Source organism: Vulpes vulpes, chromosome 4 (assembly GCF_048418805.1).
Source record: "Vulpes vulpes isolate BD-2025 chromosome 4, VulVul3, whole genome shotgun sequence".
In the NCBI taxonomy this organism is placed as follows: domain Eukaryota; kingdom Metazoa; phylum Chordata; class Mammalia; order Carnivora; family Canidae; genus Vulpes; species Vulpes vulpes.
Genome location: NC_132783.1, coordinates 47543329 through 47567727, shown reverse-complemented (window position 1 = coordinate 47567727; position 24399 = coordinate 47543329). Strand labels below are relative to the sequence as shown.

The 24399-nt window shown below is 36.9% G+C and overlaps 1 protein-coding gene and 1 long non-coding RNA gene across 4 annotated transcripts in view; one reads left to right on the top strand and one right to left on the bottom strand.

Moving 5' to 3' along the window:
- Nucleotides 1–24399, bottom strand: part of UNC5C (unc-5 netrin receptor C) — a 353473-nt gene that overhangs the window by 111887 nt on the left and 217187 nt on the right. For all 3 annotated transcript variants that reach the window (XM_026015628.2, XM_026015627.2, XM_072755605.1), the window contains exon 3: nt 11393–11536. In XM_026015628.2, the coding sequence (XP_025871413.1) occupies nt 11393–11536 (144 nt within the window). The remainder of the gene's footprint in view (nt 1–11392; nt 11537–24399) is intronic.
- LOC140598590 (uncharacterized) lies at nt 15125–23876 on the top strand. The gene is made up of 2 exons (XR_012001045.1): nt 15125–15285; nt 19707–23876. It is a non-coding gene; the product is annotated as an uncharacterized lncRNA (long non-coding RNA).

Genomic DNA, 24399 nt, shown 5'->3' with positions numbered 1-24399 from the left:
TACTGGGTCATAATCAAGGGATCAGTAAGGCTTACTCCCTCCAAAAATTCTCTGGGAGAATCCGTAGCTTGCCTTTTCCAGATTTTAGTGGCTGCCAGCGTTCCTTGGCTTGTAGCTACATTTCTTCAATCTCTGCTTCTCCAGTCCCATGGCCTCCTCCTTTTCTATTTGTGTCAAATCTCCCTCTTTCTCTTATATGGACATTTGTGATGGTCACCTGGATAATCCAGGATAATCTCTCCATCTCAAATCATTAAGCACATCTGCAAAAGGCCCTTTTTCCCTGTAAGACAAGATTTATAGGTTCCAAGGATTAGGACCCTGATGCCTTTGGGACCATCATGCAGTCTACCACAGTGGTTATGAGTGTGAAGCCTGGATCTACCCACTTGATTTTAAACCTGGTCCTGTACTTATAGAAGGTTTTATGTGTTTGTTTCCTCATCCCTAAAATGAGAATAATTACAGTAATTATTGCATAGGGTTATTGTAAAGATCAAATAAAGGAATACACATAAAAACCCTTAAGAGGACAATGCTGCTACCTTAAAAGCTGTCTGTAAATATCTTCATTCAGATACCCAATTCATTGAGCCCCTAATCAGTGTAGCTGTGGAATGCTAACAGAGTTCCTGGTTATACTAATATTTAATTAAATAAATATGTTACTTCACTTATTTACTTATTTCTACTGAGAGGCAACGCTCGCTCCAAGTATCAGAATTAAGCTTCCTGCCTCCCAAATTGAGCTGGTCTTGATCTAGGGAATTTCTGTACTTAGAAGACATTCATGTTGCACTTAACTGCCATGCTTTCTGACCATCTTCTGTACTTTCTGACTTGGGCCTGTCTTTGCATTGAGCTGCTTTCCTGTGATTCACATTTTCATACTTCCAAATCTTCAGTTAATTCTTTCACAGGTTCAATGAACAGAGAGGTGCTGAACATTTTTTAATGCTTTTTAAAGATTTGTTTTAATGTATTTTCAAAGTACTCTCCTGGTGCATAAAATAATTCTATGACTACATATGGTCATAATACTTGTGTTTTTAGAAGGAAAAGAAGTATCTTTCTTCCAATAATGACAAAAGGTGCTAATTATGTTGTCATAATAGAGTACCACTTATGCTTAAATCACCAACTCTGGCTGTTAATGGGAAATAACTGCTGTGAACTGACCAGTACAGCAAATTTTGAGAAGACTAGATTAGTCTTCTGAGCTTTGGGTACTTATTAAAAGTAAAAAATGCCTACTTCAAGGCTATGGAACCCTAAAAAGTTTGCCATGGTTTTCTTTTTTCAGGAATAGATTATCTTACCTTGGCTTATCTTACTTTTTAAAAAATCATGGTCTTTTTTTTTTTTTTTAAATATTCAGCAACTCTTACAGTGATTGCTAAATGTAAAGGACACAATATATACACAATGTTGGATGGGGTTCTCTTTTTTACCTGCCTTTTCTTCTCAAATATTGTAAAAGAAAAAATAAAACAAACAAAACCCAACCAACCAAACAGCAAAATAAACTACATGAAGTTTCCCCTATAATTAGGTTGAAAAATCAAGAATTGTCACAAGTTTGTTTAAAACTCAGATTTACCATTTCCTAAAGAAGTGACTCAGCCAATTTACCTAAGTTCCCTGTTTCTAAGAAGCTCCCTGCTTCTGTTTCAATTTGCAAAATAAGGATAATATCAGAACCTACCTCATAGGGTTGTTGGGGGCTTATACTGGAGTTTTATTTTGTAACCTCTTTCTACATTTTATTTTATTTTATTTTTTATTTTTTAAAGATTTTATTTATTTATTCATGAGAGACACACAGAGAGAGAGGCAGAGACACACACACACACAGAGGCAGAGACATAGGTAGAGGGAGAAGCAGGCTTCATGCAGGGAACCCGATGTGGGACTCGATCCCAGGACTCCAGGACCACGCCCTGGGCTGTAGGCAGGCACTAAACCGCTGAGCCATCCAGGGATCCCCTCTTTCTACATTTTAAAAAAAGTAATGTTTTTGAGCACTCTTAGGAATTTACAATGAACACTTCCATAATACCATAGTTCACATATGGGGAAAGACATTGGAATTATCTTTAAAGAAATTAGCAGAAGGGTTAACTTGGTAATGTTTTCAGTTTTACCCAGGGTTGGCTATCCCTTATTGCACTGAGGTCACTTAAACAGAAAAATCTTGAGTGAACAAAGTGCCCGCAGAAGGGAAACACATTTAAGCCATTCCTTCTTTATTTCTTGGCTTTGGGGCATTTATAGGACAAACGTATTTGTATTCAGTTTTGCTAAAGGGTTTTTTTTTTTAAATAAATATTTTAGAGCTAGAACTCCAAATGACATCCATTACAGAGAAGAGGAAGAAAAAAAAAATACCCATACAAACCACTCTTTTATATTCATACTGCATCTTTAGTTTTAGAAAAAAATGATTATATGCCATCACAATATTTTTAAGGTATGTCTTAGGGATAAATAATAAGAAACATGCCAACTTTATGGATGAGGAATCTGACATATCAAAAAGTTAAGGCTCTTTTCTGACTACAAAGGAATGAATGCAATGATTGCAGACAAGGTGGTTTGTTTTTTGTTTTTTCAAATAAGCAGTTTAGCCATAAACTTCCCTTTTCATACAGCATAAAACATTACTTTAATGACACATTTTAGTTCAGTGGGTACCCAGCCCTGCCTATAACACATAGTTAGCTGATTTTTCCCAAAATATAACTTATGAGACAGTGTTCTATCAATTGGTTGTCTACTTCTCAGAATAAACATGAGCTATAAATGTCGATGGATTTGTGGGAACTCTACGAATCTTAGGAACTTCTGTCCAAATGCAATAGAAAATATGTTTGGAAAAATATGGATTGATGCAATCAGGTATGTGTTACTGCTTTTAATCTTGAAATAGGAACCACGTGATGAACTATTTAATATAACAATTGAGATTTATATGAAACAAGAAGAAATTTATTGCTAAAGTTTTCTGTCTTATTATCTAAAAAAACATTTAAATTGTGCAGTTAATCTTATCTGGTCTCTGTAACTTATAATTGGCTTACTAGGGGCTTAAATGGTTGCACAAGGAATTGAACCACAGCTCAGAAATGCATGTTAGTGAACAGGCCATTTATTCTGGTGTGCTGGTAAACCTGCAGAATTCTACCAAGATATTTGGTATAAGGCTGCCAGATTCTGTCATAGTATAACCTCAATCTTTCAGAATGCCTGGTTAAAGAAATGTATTATTTGGCCAAATCATTATAATTGAGTATAATTTAATCTTGTTTTCTGCCAAGTAGACAGGTGGGGATTGGAAAAGAAAAATAAAAGGCCATGGGCAATGACTTCTAAATACAATAATTCACAAGATTATGTATATTTAGTGGAAGATATTACTGCCTCACAACAGAAATACTCATTAATTAATTCCTTTAAGAGACTCACTGAGTTCCTAAACTGTGTCAGGCATCACTGTAGACATTTTGGGTTCATCAGTGAATGAATCAAAGAAAATCTTTGCCCACATGGAACCCACTTTCCAAGTGGGGGAGATAGACCTCTATCCATGAACAAAATAAATACACAAATCTATGATAGGTGAGAAGCTGATAAGTGCTATGAAGAAAATAAAGAAGTACAAAAATGTAATGGAGGTGTGAAGTGGAGGAGCACGGAGGGCAATCATTTCATTCTACCTGATGTCCTTGAATTACCTGGGTGACAAAACATTTTTACTAAAAGAACATATCATTAGCATTGAATAGCATCATCACTTTGTCCTATTATATGCTTTCAGTTTAATTCAATTTCATCCCATTTATTTATGTCTTCAGTTACTTAGCACCAACCATGTGCAAAGCACCACTTTTAGGCACTGGGGGGCCTCCCCACAATAAAGAAAATCAAACGCCTGACCTTGTAAAGCTTATGTGCTGGTGGTAGAGATAGTCAACATAAAAAGAAACAAATAATGATGAAGAGAAATGCTCTCAAGAAAAACTAAAGCAGGTTTGGGGTTAAGACAGTGACACAGTGGGGGTCAGTGGGCTTTCGGTAAATCGGTGAGGGTTGACCCCTCTGAAGAGGTGACAGACATCTCAGCAGAAATCCGAATGAAAAAATAAAGTGAGTCACATGTAAGAGCTGGGGAAGAATATTCTGGATGGGAAGGAACAGGTGTTGCAAATAGCCTGTATTTCAAATAAATGTACTGTATTCTGGAAACAAGGAAACTTGTGTGGTGGGAGCAGACCAAGCAAGGAGACAGGCAGGAACCCGAGGCCTTCTGTTACTTCTGTACCAAATCACAGTGAGCTGATAACATTATGCCTGTGGAAAATAAGATAATGTTGAGAACTACCACCTGAGGTAAAAATCATTGTCATCACTCCTCCTGTCTGTACTCAGAGTGTTGTTAAAAGCATGGTCCCTCTTGCTGGTCACACCAGCTTCTCCATATACCAACTGTGAACTCAGGCAAGATTTTTCATATCCCTTTGTTCTCAGTTTTCCCATCTGTAAAATAGTGATTATTACAGTGGTCATATAGAATTGTTGTGAGGATTGAATGAGCTAATCCATGTAAGTGTTGGTCAAAGGTTATAAATTTCCAATTACTAAATGAATAAGTTCTGGGGATATTTTTCTGCAGCATGGTGACTACAATTAATTACACTGTATTATGTGCTTGCAATTTGCTAACAGAGTAGATGTTAAGTGTTTTCACTTAAAGAAAACAAAGGTAACTATGTGAGGTGAGAAATAAAATGACTGAAACAGTGCCACCATTCTAATCATTATTCTAGAGCCAATCTGTCCAGGACTAGCCACATGGGGCTATCGAACAACTGATATGTGGCTAGTCTTCACAGAGAAGTATTATACATGTAAACACAGCAGATCTCAAAGATAATCATGAAAAAAAAGAATATAAAGTATTTCCTTTTTTTAAAGATTTTATTTATTTATTCATGAGAGAGACAGAGAGGCAGAGACACACGCAGAGAGAGAAGCAGGCTCCCCATGGGGAACCCAATGTGGGACTCGATCCCAGGACCCTGGGACCATCCCTCAAGCCGAAGGCAGAGGCTCACCAACTGAGCCACCCAGGTGCCCCAAGAATATAAAATATTTCATTAACACTTGTTTATATTCGTTACTGGGATGATAGCTGAGATATAATGGACTAAAAAATATGTTACCAAGATCAATTTTGCCTATTTCTTTTTACTTTTATAAGGTTGGCTACTAGAAAAGTTTAAATGACACATGTGTCTAGTATTATATGTCTTTGCACATTGCTCTTCTGGATAGTATGCTAGGCACTACAGATTCACAAATATGAACAAGGTTTGGTCCAAAACCACACGTGGTCACAAGGTGGCTATGATCCCAGGGAAAAGAACAAGTGAGCAATGAGAGACGAGCATAGAGGGCCACCTCGATCCTTCTTCATTCTTCCCAGGAACTATCATATTCCAATCGGTAGCCAGTGGCCTTTGTGATTTATGGGTTTGCACATAGAATAAAGAAAAAATCCTTTGGAACTATCCTGCTATTCCCAAGAAGATGGAATCTCTATGCACATAAATCCACTATGACTCTTGAATTGTCAGAGAAGGGTGACCATATGGAGTGCTCTTCCATCCTCAGGCATGGGGGAATATTACAATCTAATTGTATGTGAATTTGGCAGAGAATTTCATCCTCTAGAGTCAAGAGCAAAGCCGGGGACATGAAGTTGTAAAAAAGAAGAGACTTTTAAGTTTTTAATGTTAACTCAGTATAGATCAGTTTCAAATGCACAAATAGCATTTAAATCCTATCTGTTGTTGTAAACACCTATGATCGTTCACTGAGCATCTGTTTTGTGTCTGGCCCTATGTCATATGCTTTACAAGTCTATCCAATTTAATCTTAAAATAGCCCTATCATTTGCATTTCATGGTTGATGAAACTAGGGCTCAGAGGGTCATATTAGTAAGTCATGACTGAGATTTGAACATAAGTCAGCCTGGCTCTAAAACTTACGCTCCTATCATTCCACTGTGCTACTGACATGGCATACCTCCCCATGAATAACAACAGCCACATCACCAACAATCACATCAAAACAACAGCCTTAATAAAAACTAAGACATTTCCCCAAGAATGACAGTGTGTGCAAATATTTTGCCTGAATTATATCCTATCTTAACACTAGGAATTTCCCCATTGACTTTATAATGAGGATACTAGAAGAAACAACCCAATGAAACTGGTAGCCATATTACCATAAAGGCTCTACTTTGGAAAGTCGTCATAGTGTCTACCTGAGGTCTCTCTCAGGAGAAACTCCCCTTTCTGCAATGGAAGCCACAGCACCCATGCAGGACACTCACACTGCCTTCTAGGAAATGTGTATGATTCTAGAGCAGCCATGTCATGTTCTCAGCCCATACCTAGCTAAATTCTTTTTTTTTTTTTTTACGATTTTATTTATTTATTCATGAGAGACACAGAAAGAAAGGTAGAGACATAAGCAGAAGGAGAAGCAGGCTTTCTCTGGGGAGCCTGATGTGGTACTCGATTCCAGGACCCCAGGATCACAACCTGAACCAAAGGCAGACGCTCAGCCACTGAACCACCCAGGTGCTCTGCCTGGCTAAATTCTAACCTCCATATTTCCTTTTTTTCCCTTCTGCCTAAATAAGTATGTGTCACAAACTTATTTTTCCTTTGGTCTGAATAAATGAAATATTATAAGCAAATAAATAGCCAATATTCATTCCTGTCTTATAAACTTCTGAAAATAGGGCTTTTTAGTGAAAGAACAATGAGCCTCTCCATCGTATATGTAAGTCTAAGTCTAATTAGGTGAGAGGTAATCACATTTATTTAAACTTAGCATCATAGTTATCTTTGCCTGAGAAAAATTCAAATTTTAATTGCAGTTTATGTGATGGCCATCTGTCAAATATTACTGAGCAAAGCCCCACTTGCTCACTTGAAACAGGGCAAACAAGAAAATCTGAAAGCTTCATGCAATATTAGCAAAAACTCACTTGGTAGAAATGAGCTTTAACAAAGAGAACTGAAATTTAACCCTTTTTTTAAAGCGTGATATAAATCTATATGACTACATCTTTTCATGTTGGATGGCCTTGGGCCACACACATGAGTTCACTAAAGAATGGAAGTATAGGCAAAACGTTCTTCAGTCTTTTTGCATGAAGATGGAAAGGTGCTATGGGCAAATGAATATCTTACTAAAAGAATCTGTTTTCTTGTTATTTGAAAATGTCAAATTATGTTTAGCAAAGTTTATGAAACTCATTGCAAAGAAAGGGTTCTCATATGTATTAATTTTTATGTGAAGAACAGGGACATATATAGAGTGTGTGTGTATATACATATATACATATGTATATACACACATACACATACCATACCATATATATGCTATTATTTATACATATTTGTGCTTATATATGAAATTGGCACAATAAGAGATTCATCATTTGGAACTAAGCAATCCTTAAACCTTAGCTTTTAGGCCAGCTAATTTAGTATGGAATATAAATTGGCAATTTAAAATATTCATTATAATTGATATTAATGAATGCAGAGCAATGAAAGATAAAGATATAGTCTTACATCATTGTACCTCTTTTGATTATAATTAGAAGCTAACGTTGAATTTATTTAACTATCTGACCAAAACAATTAGTTTCTTGTTTCTTTGACAAATGTTTGAAAATATCTTTTAGCTTCATAATTAATAAAATAAAGTCTTCAAGATTTGTGGTAGATGATTATGTGAATGTCGATATGTCCCTGAGATCTCTTTTCAGGACTGATCCCACGTGTTGGGAGTGTTGCCTATGAGAGAGCTCTGTGCCTCTCTCCCGGAACTGCCATTAGTTGAGGAGAGCTCACTTGACCCAGGTCACATAAAATGGTAGGGGTTTAAAGCAAGGGCCAACATCCACTGACTAGCCTATGTGGAGGAACAAAGGCCCACTCATGCCCTATATCTCCAGGTGGGACAATTTTTAAGGGCCATTCAAGCTCCAGAGCTCCCTTGGGGCCATTCTTTGTTGGATCTACCCTGCAGCTCAATTTTTCCTCTGGCCCAATCCTATGGCCTGCATTCTTCAAGGGGTATTATTCCTAAGGGTGCTCTTCAATACGTTGCCTGCATGCATGTCCCCAATCTCAGAGTCTATTCCATGGAGAATCCACAGAAGACAAAGAGAAAATCTCCTTAGATATGCTCTGAGAGGAAAGATAATATATAGCATTTTAATAAACTTCACCAGGAATTTTTTATAACAGTTTTATTTCAACAAAATTTATTAAATATCTATGATGTTCTCGGCATTGTGCTAAGCACAGAAGATATAAAGTTAAGCAAAATTGAATTAAGCAATATTGATTTCAAAGAACTTGCTGGCATGAAACATAGACGTTAGAACAAGTGAATATAATTCAATTGAGACAAGCCCTATTTTAAGAGAATGGACACACTGCTCTGGAAGGGTTGAGAAAGGAATGCCTATCTTTCTGGATACCCATTAGACAGGAATGACTTCACTAAGGACGTTTGAAACAAATTCTTCAAAAAGCTCAAGACTCTTGAAATCACTTTCTTCTCTTTCTTTCACATCTCACATCCAATCTTTCAACAAAAGCTATCATCTTCACCTTTAAATGTGTAATAGTCCCCCCTATCTGCTGGTTTGCTTTCAGCAGTCTCAGTGAGCACCAGTCAACTAAGATCCAGAAACAGATGATCCTCCTGACCTACCATCAGAAGGCCAAGAGTGACTAATGCTACATCACAACGCCTGTGTCATTCACCTCATCATGGAGGCATTTTATCACATCATCACGAGAAGAATTGTGAGTATAGCACGATTAAGATATTTTGAGAGAAAAACCACATGCACTAACTTTTATTACAGTATATTGTTTCAATTGTTGTATTTTAATCATTCTTGTTGTTAATCTCTTACTGTGCCTAATTTATAAATTACACATTATCATAGGTTTGTATAGAAATGACATAGTGTATATATAGGGGTTGGTACTGTCTGCGGTTTCAGGCATCCACTGGGGGGCTTGGCATGTATCTCCCACAGACAAGGGGAACTGCTGGATGTAGGAGCCACACTGCACCAGCTTTGCTGCTTCTAATCTATGCAAGTCTAACATCTCTCACAGATACAGCCTCCTAACTGGGCTTTGTGCTTCTACTCTTGATCTATTTTCAACACAATTTGTGATTCTGCTAACACAGAAGTCAGATCATGAACTGCTCTGCTGAAAACATTCCAAAGTTCTCTTCTAAGAACCAAAGCTGTTACATCTACAGTGTCCTGGGCCATCCACAGAGGAGGGCTAGCACACTCCTGCTTCAGGGTATTGGTATTTGTGGCATTTGCTCCCTCTGCCTGATTCCCCTTGCCCCTCCTTCAGGTTTCTTCAGTTGTCAACATCCTCCAAGGAATTCCCTGACCACCCTCCCTCAGCACAACATACCGTCTTTTCCTGCTTTCCTTTTCTTCGTAGTGCTTACCATCTGCTGTGTTCATGAATATTATTTTATTTAGAGTTTGCCCTTGCTCACCTGCACATAAACTCCACGAGGGCAGGGATCATTACATGTTTTGTTTTTGGCTCCCTACCCAATACCGACAACAGTCCCATAGAGTAAATGCTTACTAAATATTGTTAAATAAAAAAATGTCTACAAATAATGAAGAGAAGTCATAAAAGGGTGAAACCCTCAAGTGTGAACAATAGCCAGAAAGCATAGAAATCAAAGTATTTCTAATCTAGCATTATGGAAAGGGAAACATTTTTTGTGGTTGGAACTGGAAACGTAGGTTGAATATGTAAACCATGAAATACTGTTGTCATGGGCTGAACTGTTCACATGTTGAAGTCCCAACCCTCAGGACCTCAGAATGTGACTTTATTTAGAGATAGGGCCTTTTAAGAGGTGAGGAAGTTAAAATGAGGCCATTAGGGTGGCTTTAATTCAATGTGACTGGTGTCTTTACAAAAAGAGAAATTTAGTCCTGGCCACTTACAGAGGGAAGGCTGTATAAAGACAGGAGAAATCAACCATTTACAGGCCCAGGAGAGGGGCTTTCGGAGGAGCCAGTACTACTGGTACCTTGACCTCAGACTTGTAGTCTTCAGAACTGTAAACAAAGAGATTTCTACTGGTTAAGCCACCCAGTCCATGGTACTTTGTAGGTCAGCCCTAGAAAACTTGTATGATGGCATATGGCACCATAGGGAATTTTTACTTTTTCTCACAAACCACTGTAACATTTTAGCAAGGAGGGAGGGAATCTGTGCTGCGATCTGAGTTTCAGAAAGACTCTGTTTGTGGTAATATGGAGAATAGACTAGAAAAGGGAAACAAGCAGAGCCATGGAGACTTCTTGGAGGGTGTCTGCAGCAGCTGTGATCTAGATCAAGTATAAGAAGGGAAGGGAAGAGGTGAGTACAGAATTGGGAGAAGCCTCAGAGCCAAGACTGTTGAGACTCAACGATATGCAATAGGTGAGTGATACGGACATCCACCACAAAGAATTTAATAAAATGGAGACATACAGAAGAGTTCAAACCATACAATTTACATGGATTTCAGGGGCTCAGACTGGAGAAAATATCTCAATATGGAATGTCATGCTGCTCAAGATGTGAATAGAACTCACTGAGCAAAGGAGCCTGTGAAAAGAGCTGCAAGCCACATCTCTTCTTAGGGATAGTATGCATTAGTATATTTAAAAATCAAAATCCGAATATTTTTCAATGAATAAACCTATTTAACTTATCCCCAAAAAATATTTCCCACACTTATTTGATATTAGAACCCATTTTTTTTTTTTTTTTGTGAGGCACTTCTTACCCTCTCCCTAAACATGAATACTCTAGAAATGAACACAATGATGGAAAATAGTGGTGTATTTTGATGCACTTGACTGGTGCCAAAAATAAATAAGGAAGCTTTGTATGGGCAATTTCTATATCCAACAGTAAAACTAACCAACACTGTTCTAACACATTGGCAGAATAAGCTCATAAAGGAATAGAGTCAGGGTTCCTGTAGCCTAATTCTTCCCAGATTAAAAAAAGAAAACTCAGGATCTTTTGAAAGAATCACTAATTCTTTCACATCCTTAGAGGGAAACTGTCAACACCTTGAAATACAAAATGATGTTCTGGTGAAGGGGAAAGTGTAGCTCAAATGCATAAATCTGGGAGTTGTGACCAGGGTTCTTTGAATCTAGAGCAGTGATGGTCTCAATTTTCTCACATTCCAAGATGCACTGGTGGAATGTGCATCCCGTGGTGTCCAAGCACAATGACTCACATGCGATGCGCACATAGGCCTTCCTGCTCTTTGTCGTGCCCGCCGAACTCCAGGCCACACACTGGCACCAGTAATCTTCGGGCCCAAAGAGTTCTTCCACTTGCTGGCGTGAAATCTCAATGCTTACTTCCCGGACAATGAGACCTACCAAGGGAAAGAGAGGTTTAAGTCAGGAGAAGTCCTAACAAAATATAAAACATCAAACCATATACTTCCCCCTAGTGATCCTTCTTGATGCCATAGATCAACATTCCAAATATTGTCTTCATCCACTTGTGATTTTCTTCTCATTCCAGTTATTTGTCTCCCAACTTTTTCATTTCCTTATTTGCTATTTCAAATCTTCTGCTTTCATCAGAAGATAAAAGTGGAGTAGATCACTGCACAAAATTACACTTTTTGCCAAATAGTCTGACAAATATTCAGACAAATATCCACTAAGTTATCTTCCTGGGTATATTAAAACCCGAACATAAATTTCACATCTGCTAAGGACTGTACCCCAATTAAACAGGTCATGGGTAAGACATCTGTGTGTTGTACATAACCTTACAATGGTTAAATCTTCCTAACTTTTCACATTAAATGACAGAGAATAACCCAAAACTATAATTATAAGAATACAAATTATAAATATATATTGGTTTATGTATATAAAAGTATATCACATTTTATTATAGTATCATCTGGTACCATAAAGCTATATACAGTTTTACAACACTTTACATAGTTTTACAATAACTGAGTCTTCCTAATTCTTCATAAGAAATGAGAATGACCTAAAACTATAATCATAAGTGTATAAATCATAAATATATTTAACATATCAGATTTTATTATAATATGACCTAGTACTTTATGAATATGTGGTGATTATTTAAAACTAAGTTATTTTAATAGTTGTATTTTAGTTATTAAGGCATACTATTTTCTTCAAAAAAAATCCTAGTCTCAATTAACAAACCCCTGCTATTCTACTCAAAGACTGTATGACTTTAAAGTTTTCATGCATAATATTTTGAAAGCCCAAATGTTTCTCTTTAATTGTAATGTAACTAAAATCCTGTTAAAGTGGCTTCCAGCTAAAATGCTCAAATAATTGGATTTTATTTTACAGCATTATGTAATCCTAAATAACAAAAATTGAATTAAGAATCTGGGATTATCATTTCAGGAGTATTTATCTTGATATATCAAAGTGTATTTCATTTATTTCAAGCGAGAGTCGTTCTGCAATGTGCCTCTTTGCACTGAACAAGAAGGATTATCTGAACAACGTATGTGGGCAACTGCCAATTTTCCTGCACACTCTTTCAAAAGGTGATGCTTATTGAGAGAACTAACAGGGGCACAGTTAGGGATAAATACAATAAGCACAGTAAGAAAGATGAAATATAATGCTTTGTACTTTTTATTCATGTATTTATTCATTCATTCATTGAACAAATATTTATTCAATATTAGTTATGGAAAAGATATTACCCTAGGGACTAGTGAATCTCTGATGAGTAGAATAGTCATTACCCTCAATGAACTTATATTGTGAAGAGGGTACATATTAACTGCAGATTATACCATTATTATTTAATTACAATTGAGTTCAATGCTGCTAAGGAGAAGTATAGAGAAAAGGAGAGGGAATAACAAGGGATCCAACTTAGTATGGAGGATCCAACATGAGTTAAGTTGGTTAAATTATATAGGAGAGGGGCAGAACATACGGGAAGAAGCAGGAAAGAGAATGAGGAGATTGGAACCCAGAAGACAGTTGAGCACCAAACACAGAGATAGTGGCATGAGATGAAGCTGGAGACGAAAAAGATCAGTCAATACACAGTCTTGTAGACCAGTGGTTTTCAAAGTGTGGCCCTGGAGCAGTTTCATCAGCATTGAATAGGAACTTGCTGGAAATGAAAATTCTTTGCTCCCACTTCAGACTCAAATTGAGTAAGAAATTTTGAGGGTTGGGCCCAGTGATTTGTGGTTTAAAACACTCAGTTTAGATGCATGCTATAGTTTGAGAATCTGTTGCATACCATGTTTAGAATTTGGGATTTCTTCCTGAAAGTCATGGCTATCATTAAAGTGTTTAAAGCGAGTAAATGACATAATCAGACGAGAATTATATATATAATTATATATATTATAATTATGATATTATAATAATATTAATAATCATTAATGATATATATTATATATATAACCATATATATGATATAGAACTTAGTTCCTAGAAGGTATGATCTCTTAAACTGTTTGACCATGACTTCTTGGTATAGATGACATGAAGGTATCATCTAAAGACTCTAAAAAAGAGTATTCCAGAACTTACTCTAAAACTGAGAACATGGAACACCTGGCTGGCTCACTGGTTGAGCATCTGCCTTCGGCCCAAGGCATGATCCTGGAATCCCGGGATCGAGTCCCACATCCTGCATGGAGCCTGCTTCTCTCTCTGGCTATGTCTCTGCCTCTCTCTCTATGTGTCTCTCATGAATAAATAAAAAATAAAATCTAAAAAAAATGAAACTGAGAACATGCTCAAATGGGTAAAAGTCCTCAGGGAAATTAATAAATACTCAATAGAGGTAGACACTTTCCCACTGGGGAAATAAGCAATATTTTCTATCATGAACTGAAAAGGACTTGAGACACAGAAACACCTAAGCCCTTAGATTCCTCTCAAAGCTCCCTGATCTGAAAAGAAGCCCAGGGAAGTAAATTTTATAAGCCCAAGGCAGGGCAAGATGCTAATGGGGCACTCTATGGCCAAAAGTTTATTAAATGTATTTAAAGTGATTTTAAAGTTTTGAAAATTAGCAAGCCATCTATGCTTATACAGTGACCATTTAAAAAGAATTTTCAAGTAACTGGCAGAGCTAAATCCCTCACCCCTCTATGAAAAGATTAATATTTTAATCAGTGTCCAAATAACAAAACAATCCCCATAGCAGAAATCCCAACTTATTAACAAAAAACCATTACTTACTTTCTACTTTTCTAATCCCTACTCAAGTCCTCTCATTTTCCCATCATACTGTGACTATTCCCATTTTCTGATATCTAGAAGTTCATGGAAAGATGGAGCACAGCTTTCCCCCTCGCTTCCCACCTTTTTTTTTTTTTTTTTTATTCCACCTTCTGGCATTTAATACTTTTGTCTGTTTTACTTGTTTATAACTTCTGTCTTCATGCAGAAATTTAGTAACTAGAAACAAAACCCTTCCTTTAAAAGTTGTTACAGTAAATTTACAGTCACCAAAGGGCTGATAAACCTGCAGTGTGTATTTCCTCCAAAGTATAATGGCTTTTTCCAAAATGCAGGGCAGCAACAAACGGGCTCAGGATATTAAAACCACACACAAATATTTTTGTGTCCCAAGATGATAACTTCAGGTTTTATTCCTCATCCTCTCCTCCCCCAACTTTTTACTTAAAGCAATTACAGGAAACGTAATTAAATGCTAGGGTAACTACACTAGGGCCACTGGATCCTTCAGGCCAAATAGGCTCACGGATGTTTCTACTGACCACAAATCTGAGGCTTTTGAAGAAGCCACAGACCGACCCTCCTGCTACAGGGATTATTCATAGTATGAATGTTCTGAATTGTGTGGCTCAGGCTCTCTGGGGGTGCAGGAGTCAAACACACACTGATTTTTGTCTTCAGCTTCATAGATGGCCCATTCAGGAGGAGAGGAATGAATTAGTTGTGTACAGTTGTCCTGCCACATGCCTAAAGTTTACATTCCAACTTCTGGTCAACAACACTAGAACAGGAAAGAACTAAAGCAGCAAGTCTCTAAACACTTACAGCTCAGAATGCCCTACAATCAGCTGCATTATTCAAGCTATGAGGAACTTTGTTATGTACCATCTTTTCATTACTGCAGGTAAGTTCATTACCTATGACATTCTGCTCATCAAACCAGAGGCTAGTGGTTTGGCTAAAAGTAGGTAATATTATTTCTCTTTGAAAGTAAAATTTTAAATCTGCTTGAAGTCCTGAGATGGAAAAAGCAAGCTGCCTTGAAATTTGTAATGCCATCAGCATTACTTCCAAGGAGGGCTGGGCTGCTTTGAAGAACATTTGGGAACTTGAAATTGGTTTCAGGTTACTCAAGGGTGGGGAGAAACGCTTCGTTCTACAGATTTGCTCAAATACAAATGTGTATTTTCCATCACGTCTGATAAGATCAAAGATTTTCCATCATCATTCTTCCTTTAATAGCAGCATCTCAAGGATGCATGCTGTTTGAAGTTTGCAGTGATCTGCTTTTATAATAGGATTCATTGTGGTTTGGGAGCCAGAGTGCAGGCAAGTAATTAGCATGCTATATCAAGAAGTCTTATAATGAATATGAATATGCATTTGCTAATAGGGACTTTCAAATGATTTTAGAAATCCAGATGCAAATGCAACCCTCTGATTGGATCTTTGTTAAGACTTTACATGCGTATGGCAATAAAATCTGGTAAAATGTTTTCCTTATCTTTAGCAAAATTTTAATTTTATAATAGTGTTCAGGCACCACAGTTTTTTCTAGAGATTATGATAAAATGATCACAAATACATGATGAACACTATTGAGTAATTATTTAAAATAATATCTATATCTCCCCAGAAAAATAATCTATAGTACTGCCAACAAACATTAAGAGTTCACTAATGTCAAAAATTATGTCAAGTTCCAGAAACGTAAAGATGGACAAAATCTCATTTCCAACATTGTGTTCTTCATTTATCTCATTTATTAAGTGATATTCCAAAATCATGCATCATCTCGAAAGATTTTTTGAAATGTGGTCATCAAATTCTCACCTTCTGATACCCCATGTATGTTTCACCAAAAAGCATCGTGACTTCAAATTAGACATGGGTGTTATGTATGCCTGAGTTGTATTTCTCATTCTTCTTTATTACTTTATCTTTCATATGACAATGGGAAGGTTTGAGACATCATGTTGTGTAGACCTACCAATTTGGTTCTCTCTAACACTCTCCCAACACTCTCCCTTGGGAAAAGAGCTGCAGAGGTCACTACCAAATCTCATTATAGTGCATTCACAAGACAGAGTTTGGTGGGAAGTGTATGGAGCTTCAGGTAAGGATGATCTGGGATATATTGTAACACTTTATTGAATTAGCGTGGTCTCTTTTTCATGCTTTATTCCATAGCTTAATCTTATTAGTTTTCACTAATATGATCTCAAATATTGTACATATCAGTTCTAGATGTCTTAATATAAATTAAATTACACAAAATATCAGCATAATTTAAAAGGATGTCATACCCCCAAAAAAACCCCTGACAATTACTTCAGCTGCTCACAAAATAATCAATATAGTAACCTGAAAGGCAGAACTGTATAATCAAGATATGGTTTTATGTTACGTGAAGTCATCTGACAATCTTTAAGCTATATCAGGAAAAGAAGACATGCAAACACATAATTCATCAAGTTTTCTCTGAAATGTTTTTCTTAGATTTTTAATATAATATTTAATATATAAACAGGCCATCTAAAATTACTTTTTTTAATTGAAAATTGCAACTTACTGGTATATTAAATTATATTATAAGTATAATTTTGTTAAAGTTACATTTATTATCTTTGTAGTCAAGATGAATTTACCTAAAAGTCAAATAATAACATGGCTGGGACTGAATGGTTCATTCAGTCCATTCCAGTTGTTGCCTGGAAGTATTTCATACCTAGGCCATTGACTTGACTTCCTTTTTTACATGATAATTTCTAGTGACTTGGGTTCTGTTTGGCATTCTGTGCCCAGTGAGGATCTGTGTTTTATTATGTTTTTGTTTTGTCTAGAACTGAGAAGAAAATATTTGTTGGATTGTGTATCTGGAGTGGGAATACTCCTAGTGCTTTTTAGAAAGCTATATGACAACCACAGATAAAGGCAGTTTTTCCTCCTTAAAACTTGAAATGTTAATTGCAAGATGATATTACAATAGTTATAATTGATACTCTGACAACACTAATACTGTTTTCCTATCCTTTGCAGAAGTGTCAGGTTTTAGAAGCTATTACAGGAGAACCAGTCCTCCTACTTTTGATTTGACTTTCCAACCACCACCAAACTTAGAGCTGCAAATATTAATGACAATTGGAATGGAGAGTCTGCAAAATGCTCTTTCTTACATACAGAGTGGTAATGAGTCAATAGATTAATTCTACAGGGGGATCCTTGGGTGGCTCAGTGGTTTAGCGCTTGCCTTTGGCCCAGGGTGTGATCCTGGGGCCCTGGGACTGAGTCCCATACCGGGCTCCCTGCATGGAGCCTGCTTCTCCCTCTGCCTGTGTCTCTGCCTCTCTCTCTCTCTCTGTGTCTCTCATGAATAAATAAATAAAGTCTTAAAAAACAGATTAATTCTACCAGTTGTGCCCCATCATTATTTCCCATTCTTAAGTTTAGTGATTAAAAAACCTGTTGAATGTCTGTTCCAAGAAGTCTTTGTGAGACCAAAATGGGAGCTAAACTCTCTCTGTATTTAACTTCTGCTGTGTGTGTCAATGTTCCCTGGAATATAAAAAAGTGATCTTGTAAAATATGATGGAAATTTATTTTGGAAGGGCACAAAGCATATCCCATTGACATAGCAAATACATTACTCATCTAAATATTTTTCAAAAAACAAAAAAACATCAAGCTCATTACATAAATATTTGAATATACATTCCAACATCTTTCTTTAAAGTATAATTATTAACAGTTATCTAAATCATAACTACACACATTACTTCCTGTTTTTATTTCATGTAATACATTGATAACTTCAGTAGAAATAATTTTAACAACATTTTAAAAAAGATCCTGTCCATAAGGGTTGCGGAGAATACTGTATTCCTGAAGATCGATCTAACCATGAACTGGTGAATTACAGACCTTATTATTTACCCTTATTATTACTAGTCACTCATTTAATAGGTATTTACAGAGACTCTGCCATGTGCCATGCACCGTTCTGTGTGCCGGGGGCACAGTGGTAAAGAAGGCACATAAAGCCTCTGTCCTTCACGATGCATTGTGGAGACAGTTCTTGAGCACTTATTTTATGTGCTGCCATTTCCAAGGCAGCCAGAGGATCCTTTCTTTCTTTCTTTCTTTCTTTCTTTCTTTCTTTCTTTCTTTCTTTCTTTCTTTCTTCTTTCTTTCTTTCTTTCTTCTTTCTTTCTTTTCTTTCTTTCTTTCTTTCTTTCTTTCTTTCTTTCTTTCTTTCTTTCTTCTTTCTTTTTTTAAGATTTTATTTATTTATTCATGACAGGCACAGAGAGAGAGAGAGGCAGAGACATAGGCAGAGGGAGAACCAGGCTCCATGCAAGGAGCCTGACGTGGGACTGGATCCCGGGACTCCTGGATCACACCCTGGGCTGAAGGTGGCGCTAAACCGCTGAGCCACCTGGGCTGCCCCAGAGGATCCTTTCTTTAGAAGTTTACTGTCTAATACTGAAAACAAATAGAAGCGTACTGAGTAAAGTGACTCTGTCACATGCATTGTGCCTGTGTCAGGACAGTGACTGGCACACATATTTAAATGTCCAGTTAATGTATGTTAACTGAATGAATGGTTTATACCTATATAGCTATAATATTAACTAGTGTTAAAAATTCCAGATATAAGTAAATTGAATTGTAACTCAGGGGTACAAGTAACTAGAATTTATTGAGTATCCACCACATGTCTCAGGTCATTTGCATAAAAATCTTTGGAATTGGGTATTATTATACCTGTACTGTAGGTAAAGAGTGGAGGTCATGATTTAAACAATTTTCCTGTAGCCAATGATGGGCAAAATCAGGATTGAGATCCATTATTTAACTGAACCCAATGATCTCGTTCCTTTCCTTATACTGATATTCCTTAAACTGTGTCTCAACAAAGTGTTCTTGGGGCTCCTGGATGGTTAAGTCATTTAAGCGTCCGCTTTCCACTCAAGTCCTGATCCTGTGGTCCTGGGATCATAGGCTCCCTGCTCTTCCTCACCCTCTGCTCCTCCCACCCTGCTCACACTTCATGCTCTCTCTCTGTCAAGTGAATAAATAAAAATATTTTTTAAAAAGGTGTTCTTTGGTCAAATAATTGGTGATTTCTGTTTAATATATCTTCCTCTTAGAAACACAGAATGCTAATCAGCATATTGAAGACACTGGTCAGAAGTTCTGTCATTAAAAAGTATGTTTAATTTGGACTGCCATGATTTCCCCCAAATTTATTGAACCATATAACACTACAGTCAACATAAAGACAGAGCCCCATCTCATCAAGTCTTTCAATATGGTTTTGTTTAGCATCTTCCATCTGTTGGCTAACTGAATACAAGTATCTACTGTTGGAAAATTCTGAAAACCCCCTGAAGAAAGCTATCGTGAAACAGCTTCAGATGGAGAGATCATGGTAAACCTGGGGAAATGGAATTTTTTAGTTTGATGCTGAAGCATGGTTTGGGTTTAAAGACTTAGAGAGGAATCAAAGACACTTCAGGAGGATAGAATAGCACAAAGCCAAAGGGCAGAGATGAAAAAGCATGGAGCACTACAGGGGAGAATAGTCTACATGAATGGAGTAAAGAAATACGACCATGGAATTAGATACAAGAGAGACTCACGGAGAGCCTTGAATGGCAGCTGGAAAAGTTTGTTCTGTGGAGTGGGAAACCTGGAAGAATGGTAAATTGGTAAAATTACATTTTTTCAATGACCTATGCTTTAGGAAAACTAATATGTCTCAACTAGTAAACAAGACTAATCTGATTTACTTCTAATGGAATTTTAATAGTTTTAATTTTAATTATTACAAAAACTGTTCTCAGATCTGTGATCTTACATCTAGTCATGAATCTTAAGAGCTTGAGAGCAATATTCTTGGTGAATCTCTGAAAACACTGTGTGATGGTGGAAACCAGAACATATATCTAAGAGTATAACTACTCATGCTGTTGGGCTTTCATTTTGTACTTATCTCATATGTTTTAGAAACAAATATTAAGAGCAATCATCTCTGAAGAGACTGCCACTTATTAACAGTTCATATGCAGTATACTGGGGACAGCTACTTGTTTGTTTTAAAAGCAATCTATTTCACTCTCTCAAGGAAAATTTTAAACCAAACTATAAAGGCTCATTTAAAAAAAAATCAACTCATCCAGGATAATTGTTACAACTGGGTGATTAGACAAATATCCACCAAATACACAACAACCTAGCAATTTACTTAGATAAGAAAATAAATTGTTGTCCTATATTTACTGACTTTTGGAAAGTCCCAAATTCACCAAACCTTGGTTTCCCAAGTTATAAAATAAAGATAAGAACTTTTCTATATTGTTGGTTTGTGAGACCACAACAATATTCTATTCACAAAATTACCAATGGAGGTACTAATAGAGATTCAGGAGAGGGGAGGAGCACTGTGTTTGGAAATTATATTAGGCACACACCCAAATGAGAAAGACATGGCTAGTTTTGGAACTTTTCAGCAGAGTTGGGAAAGTCAGGTCTAGATGACAACCTTCTTTTATACAGAGTATGTCTCTTTTTTGTTGATTCTACGTTACAAATATTTAATTTTTGATAAGTCTAAGGCTATAGGTATAATTTCAGAGGACAATATTGATCCAGATTTGACTATAATAACCCCATTTTTAATAGATTCTTGGCTATTAACTTAATGGAGAGTATAATCTTTAGGGAAAGATCTGGTTCAAATTCTGGTTCTCCCAGTGACTAGATGTATGACCTTGGGAAAGTTCCTTTACCTGACTAAATGCCATTTTCCTCAACAAGAAAATGGGAATTTAAAATTCCTAAACATTTTTTTAAATCTTTATTTATTTATGATAGTCACAGAGAGAGAGAGAGAGGCAGAGACACAGGCAGAGGGAAAAGCAGGCTCCATGCACCGGGAGCCCGATGTGGGATTCGATCCCGGGTCTCCAGGATCGCGCCCTGGGCCAAAGGCAGGCGCCAAACCGCTGCGCCACCCAGGGATCCCGGAATTTAAAATTCCTAATTCATTGGGTTCTCTCAAGGATTAAATGATACATGTAAAGCTCTTTGCAGAGTAAACCCTTACTATGAGCTAACTAACAAGATTTCAAAAGCTAGAATAGTTTATACTATACTTTTACTAAATGACTCCCCTCATTTCAGAGGCTTTATAAAATAGTCAATTCTTCCATCACAACAGTCTCCAGGACAGCTGTCCTTCAGGAAATTTCTTAGTGATTCAGCCGGCATCTATGTTGGATCTATATCCCCTCAACCATGGCTACTAGCCAGGAGAAAAGAGCACAGAGAACACACACCTGCTCTTAAAAGCTTTGGCTGGGGGCCGGGGCGGGGGGGGGGGGGGGCAATGTAACGTTCACTCATAGCTCATTGGCTAGAAGGAATCACCTGGTCCTGCTGAACCAGGAGAATGCCAGGACTTGTAGCACTCCCCTCTGCCCAGAAAGGACAAGGGAACTGAATAAGAATATTATACATCATAACTGAGAAAGCTACTCCAATACAAAAGAACAAGATATTGCATTTTTAGGAAATCACACTGTCACTGAAATATTAAGAATTATCAAGGCAAATGGAATTTAAATAATTCTTTCTGTGGTATGAAAGTCTTCACTGACAGAGGGAGCTAAATGTAGATAAATTAGATTACTAAACCAAAAGGAAGAAAACTTGATTTTGGGTCCTGGCTTGGCTATTGTGATGAGTAACTTTGGGTGGGGCATGAAATTTCTCATTTTCTTAAACTTTAAATCAGTAAAAATAGTCCTTTCCCAGTGTACATCACTGTTATGAGGTTAAAATAAATCTTGGAGAGAAAGTACTTTTAGAGACAGACTTAGTGGCAAGGACTGCCAGCTCCTTACATCTTCCTGGGAAGGCAATCCAACCACATTTTCTAGCTTCCTTTGTCTTAGAAGTGGCCAGAAAAGCAATTCTGGTCAATACAATGGTATTGGAAGGTCCTTGTACCTCTTCTTGGCCAAGATGGTGAAGAAGCTTGTAGGTCTCCTCCTTGCTGTCTTTCCCTCTCTGCTGGCTGGATGCAGAAGAGGATAGAGGCCAGAAAGGACGACAGACCACTAGATGAAAGGAGTCGGGGGGTCCATATCTGATCGACGGAAACGGAGCTGCCCTACCCCCAAGGACACCTTCCTGGAACTGGCATGTAAACAGGTGTACCATTTTGGGCTATTCTATATTTGGTGGGGCCTGTTACTGTGGCTTGGGATAATGCAGACTTAAATGATATAGACTATTAATAATATGCCTGGCACACAGTGGGTTTTTCTAAATGACTATTAGATAAATAGAGGACAAGAATACTGTTTAATCCCACGATGTTTTGAGAATTTTTATTTTTGTTTTTGTTTTGTTTTTTTACTGTGATTCAGTGCTTGGCTTCAAATTATTAAAAACATTTTTTATTTGGCAACATTTTGTTAACTACACAGAAAATTTCCATTAATTCTGAGAGTTTTAAAATATCTGAATGTGTGATTTTAATATTATGCTCAAAATGCTATAAAACAGAGCTATTTGCTTATTATATAACAAAAATATTATTTACAAATGGTATGCTTGTAGTCTTTTTCAAAATATCACTTCCGACATAAATGTTGAAGAAACAAATTGATGTGAAATGCTATAATGTTTAATTACCAGCATCATTTCTTTACAAGCAATCTTTATTTTGGTGTTTTCATAAGAGCTAGAAAAACTTAAACTTGAATAACAGAGGAGTGGAACCTGATTCTGAGTATTATGTGTGACTTGTAATATATTCAGGTCCATTCTGTAGTAGCATCACAAAGAAAGAGAAATAAGGAAAAATGATTGTTTCCTACCACGAGCTCCAATTCACCGAAAGAGATATTTATGTAACTATATAATACTGCCAGCCGAACAAAGAGCTTCAGTCATGTATCTTCTCTTATCTCCAGGCGGAGTTTCCTTCTCCTTTTCTTCTTTTACAACTGTGTTTCCTTCAAAGGGTCCATACCCTACTGGGTAAACAATCTCCATGGGAGAATAGGAAAGCTAGCTATTTAATATGTACAGTGTAGCATCAGGAGGTGTGGAATCACAGTAAATAATATTTTGTGATGATACTAACACTAATAAAGATGATGACATCTTCATGATTAGCCATGTTTTTATAAAAGGAAACTAACGGGTAGTACAACCCAGTATGAAGATACATACAACATGCTGACAAACAAAACTGGGTTTCAGGAGAAAATGCAGATCTTATATAGAGTATACATTATGCACCTAAATTCACTGTGCATGTTTATATGCATATCATTCATTTAGTGTTTTCTTTTTACCTACAGGTTGGAATGCATTTGCTTCATACTCCATTATAAGCCCATTTAGTCACATTTCTGTCAGATCCCACTTGCATATTCAGTGTTGAATAAATCAGTGGTTAATAAAAGTCCTTGATAACGTGTTTAGAGATAAATAATGAACTGCTGTATCTGATCATAAGTGTACATTTTTACTCTCAGAATCCTAAAAAGAAGATAGCCTGACCTATCACATAAATATATGGGAGAAGAGAAATAACTATAGAGCAATCATGTAAAAGGAGCCTGGTTTATTCTTATTAAATGGACACACTACAGACCAAAAAAGAAATGTTATCCTAACTGTTCAAAAAATTCCACTGCAAAGGAAATACCAAATGAGGATAGGGAGTCAACCTTTTCATCATGAGTGCTTTTTGTCATATCTCCGCGGGCTTGGGGCGCGGGCCCAGCCCCACAGCGTGCAGAACCACAGGATGCTCAGAATGCCAGCCCTACCGCGCCGCCCCCTTGAAGGAGCTGCGCCAGCTGACCACAGGCACGCTTTCAATTTACGGCAAGATGGTCTGGCAGGCAGACTGGGAGGACAGCAGAGATGGAAATACAGATCAAGTACAGATAAAAATATATCCACCTTGAAAAATACAAACAAGACTTTTTGGTAA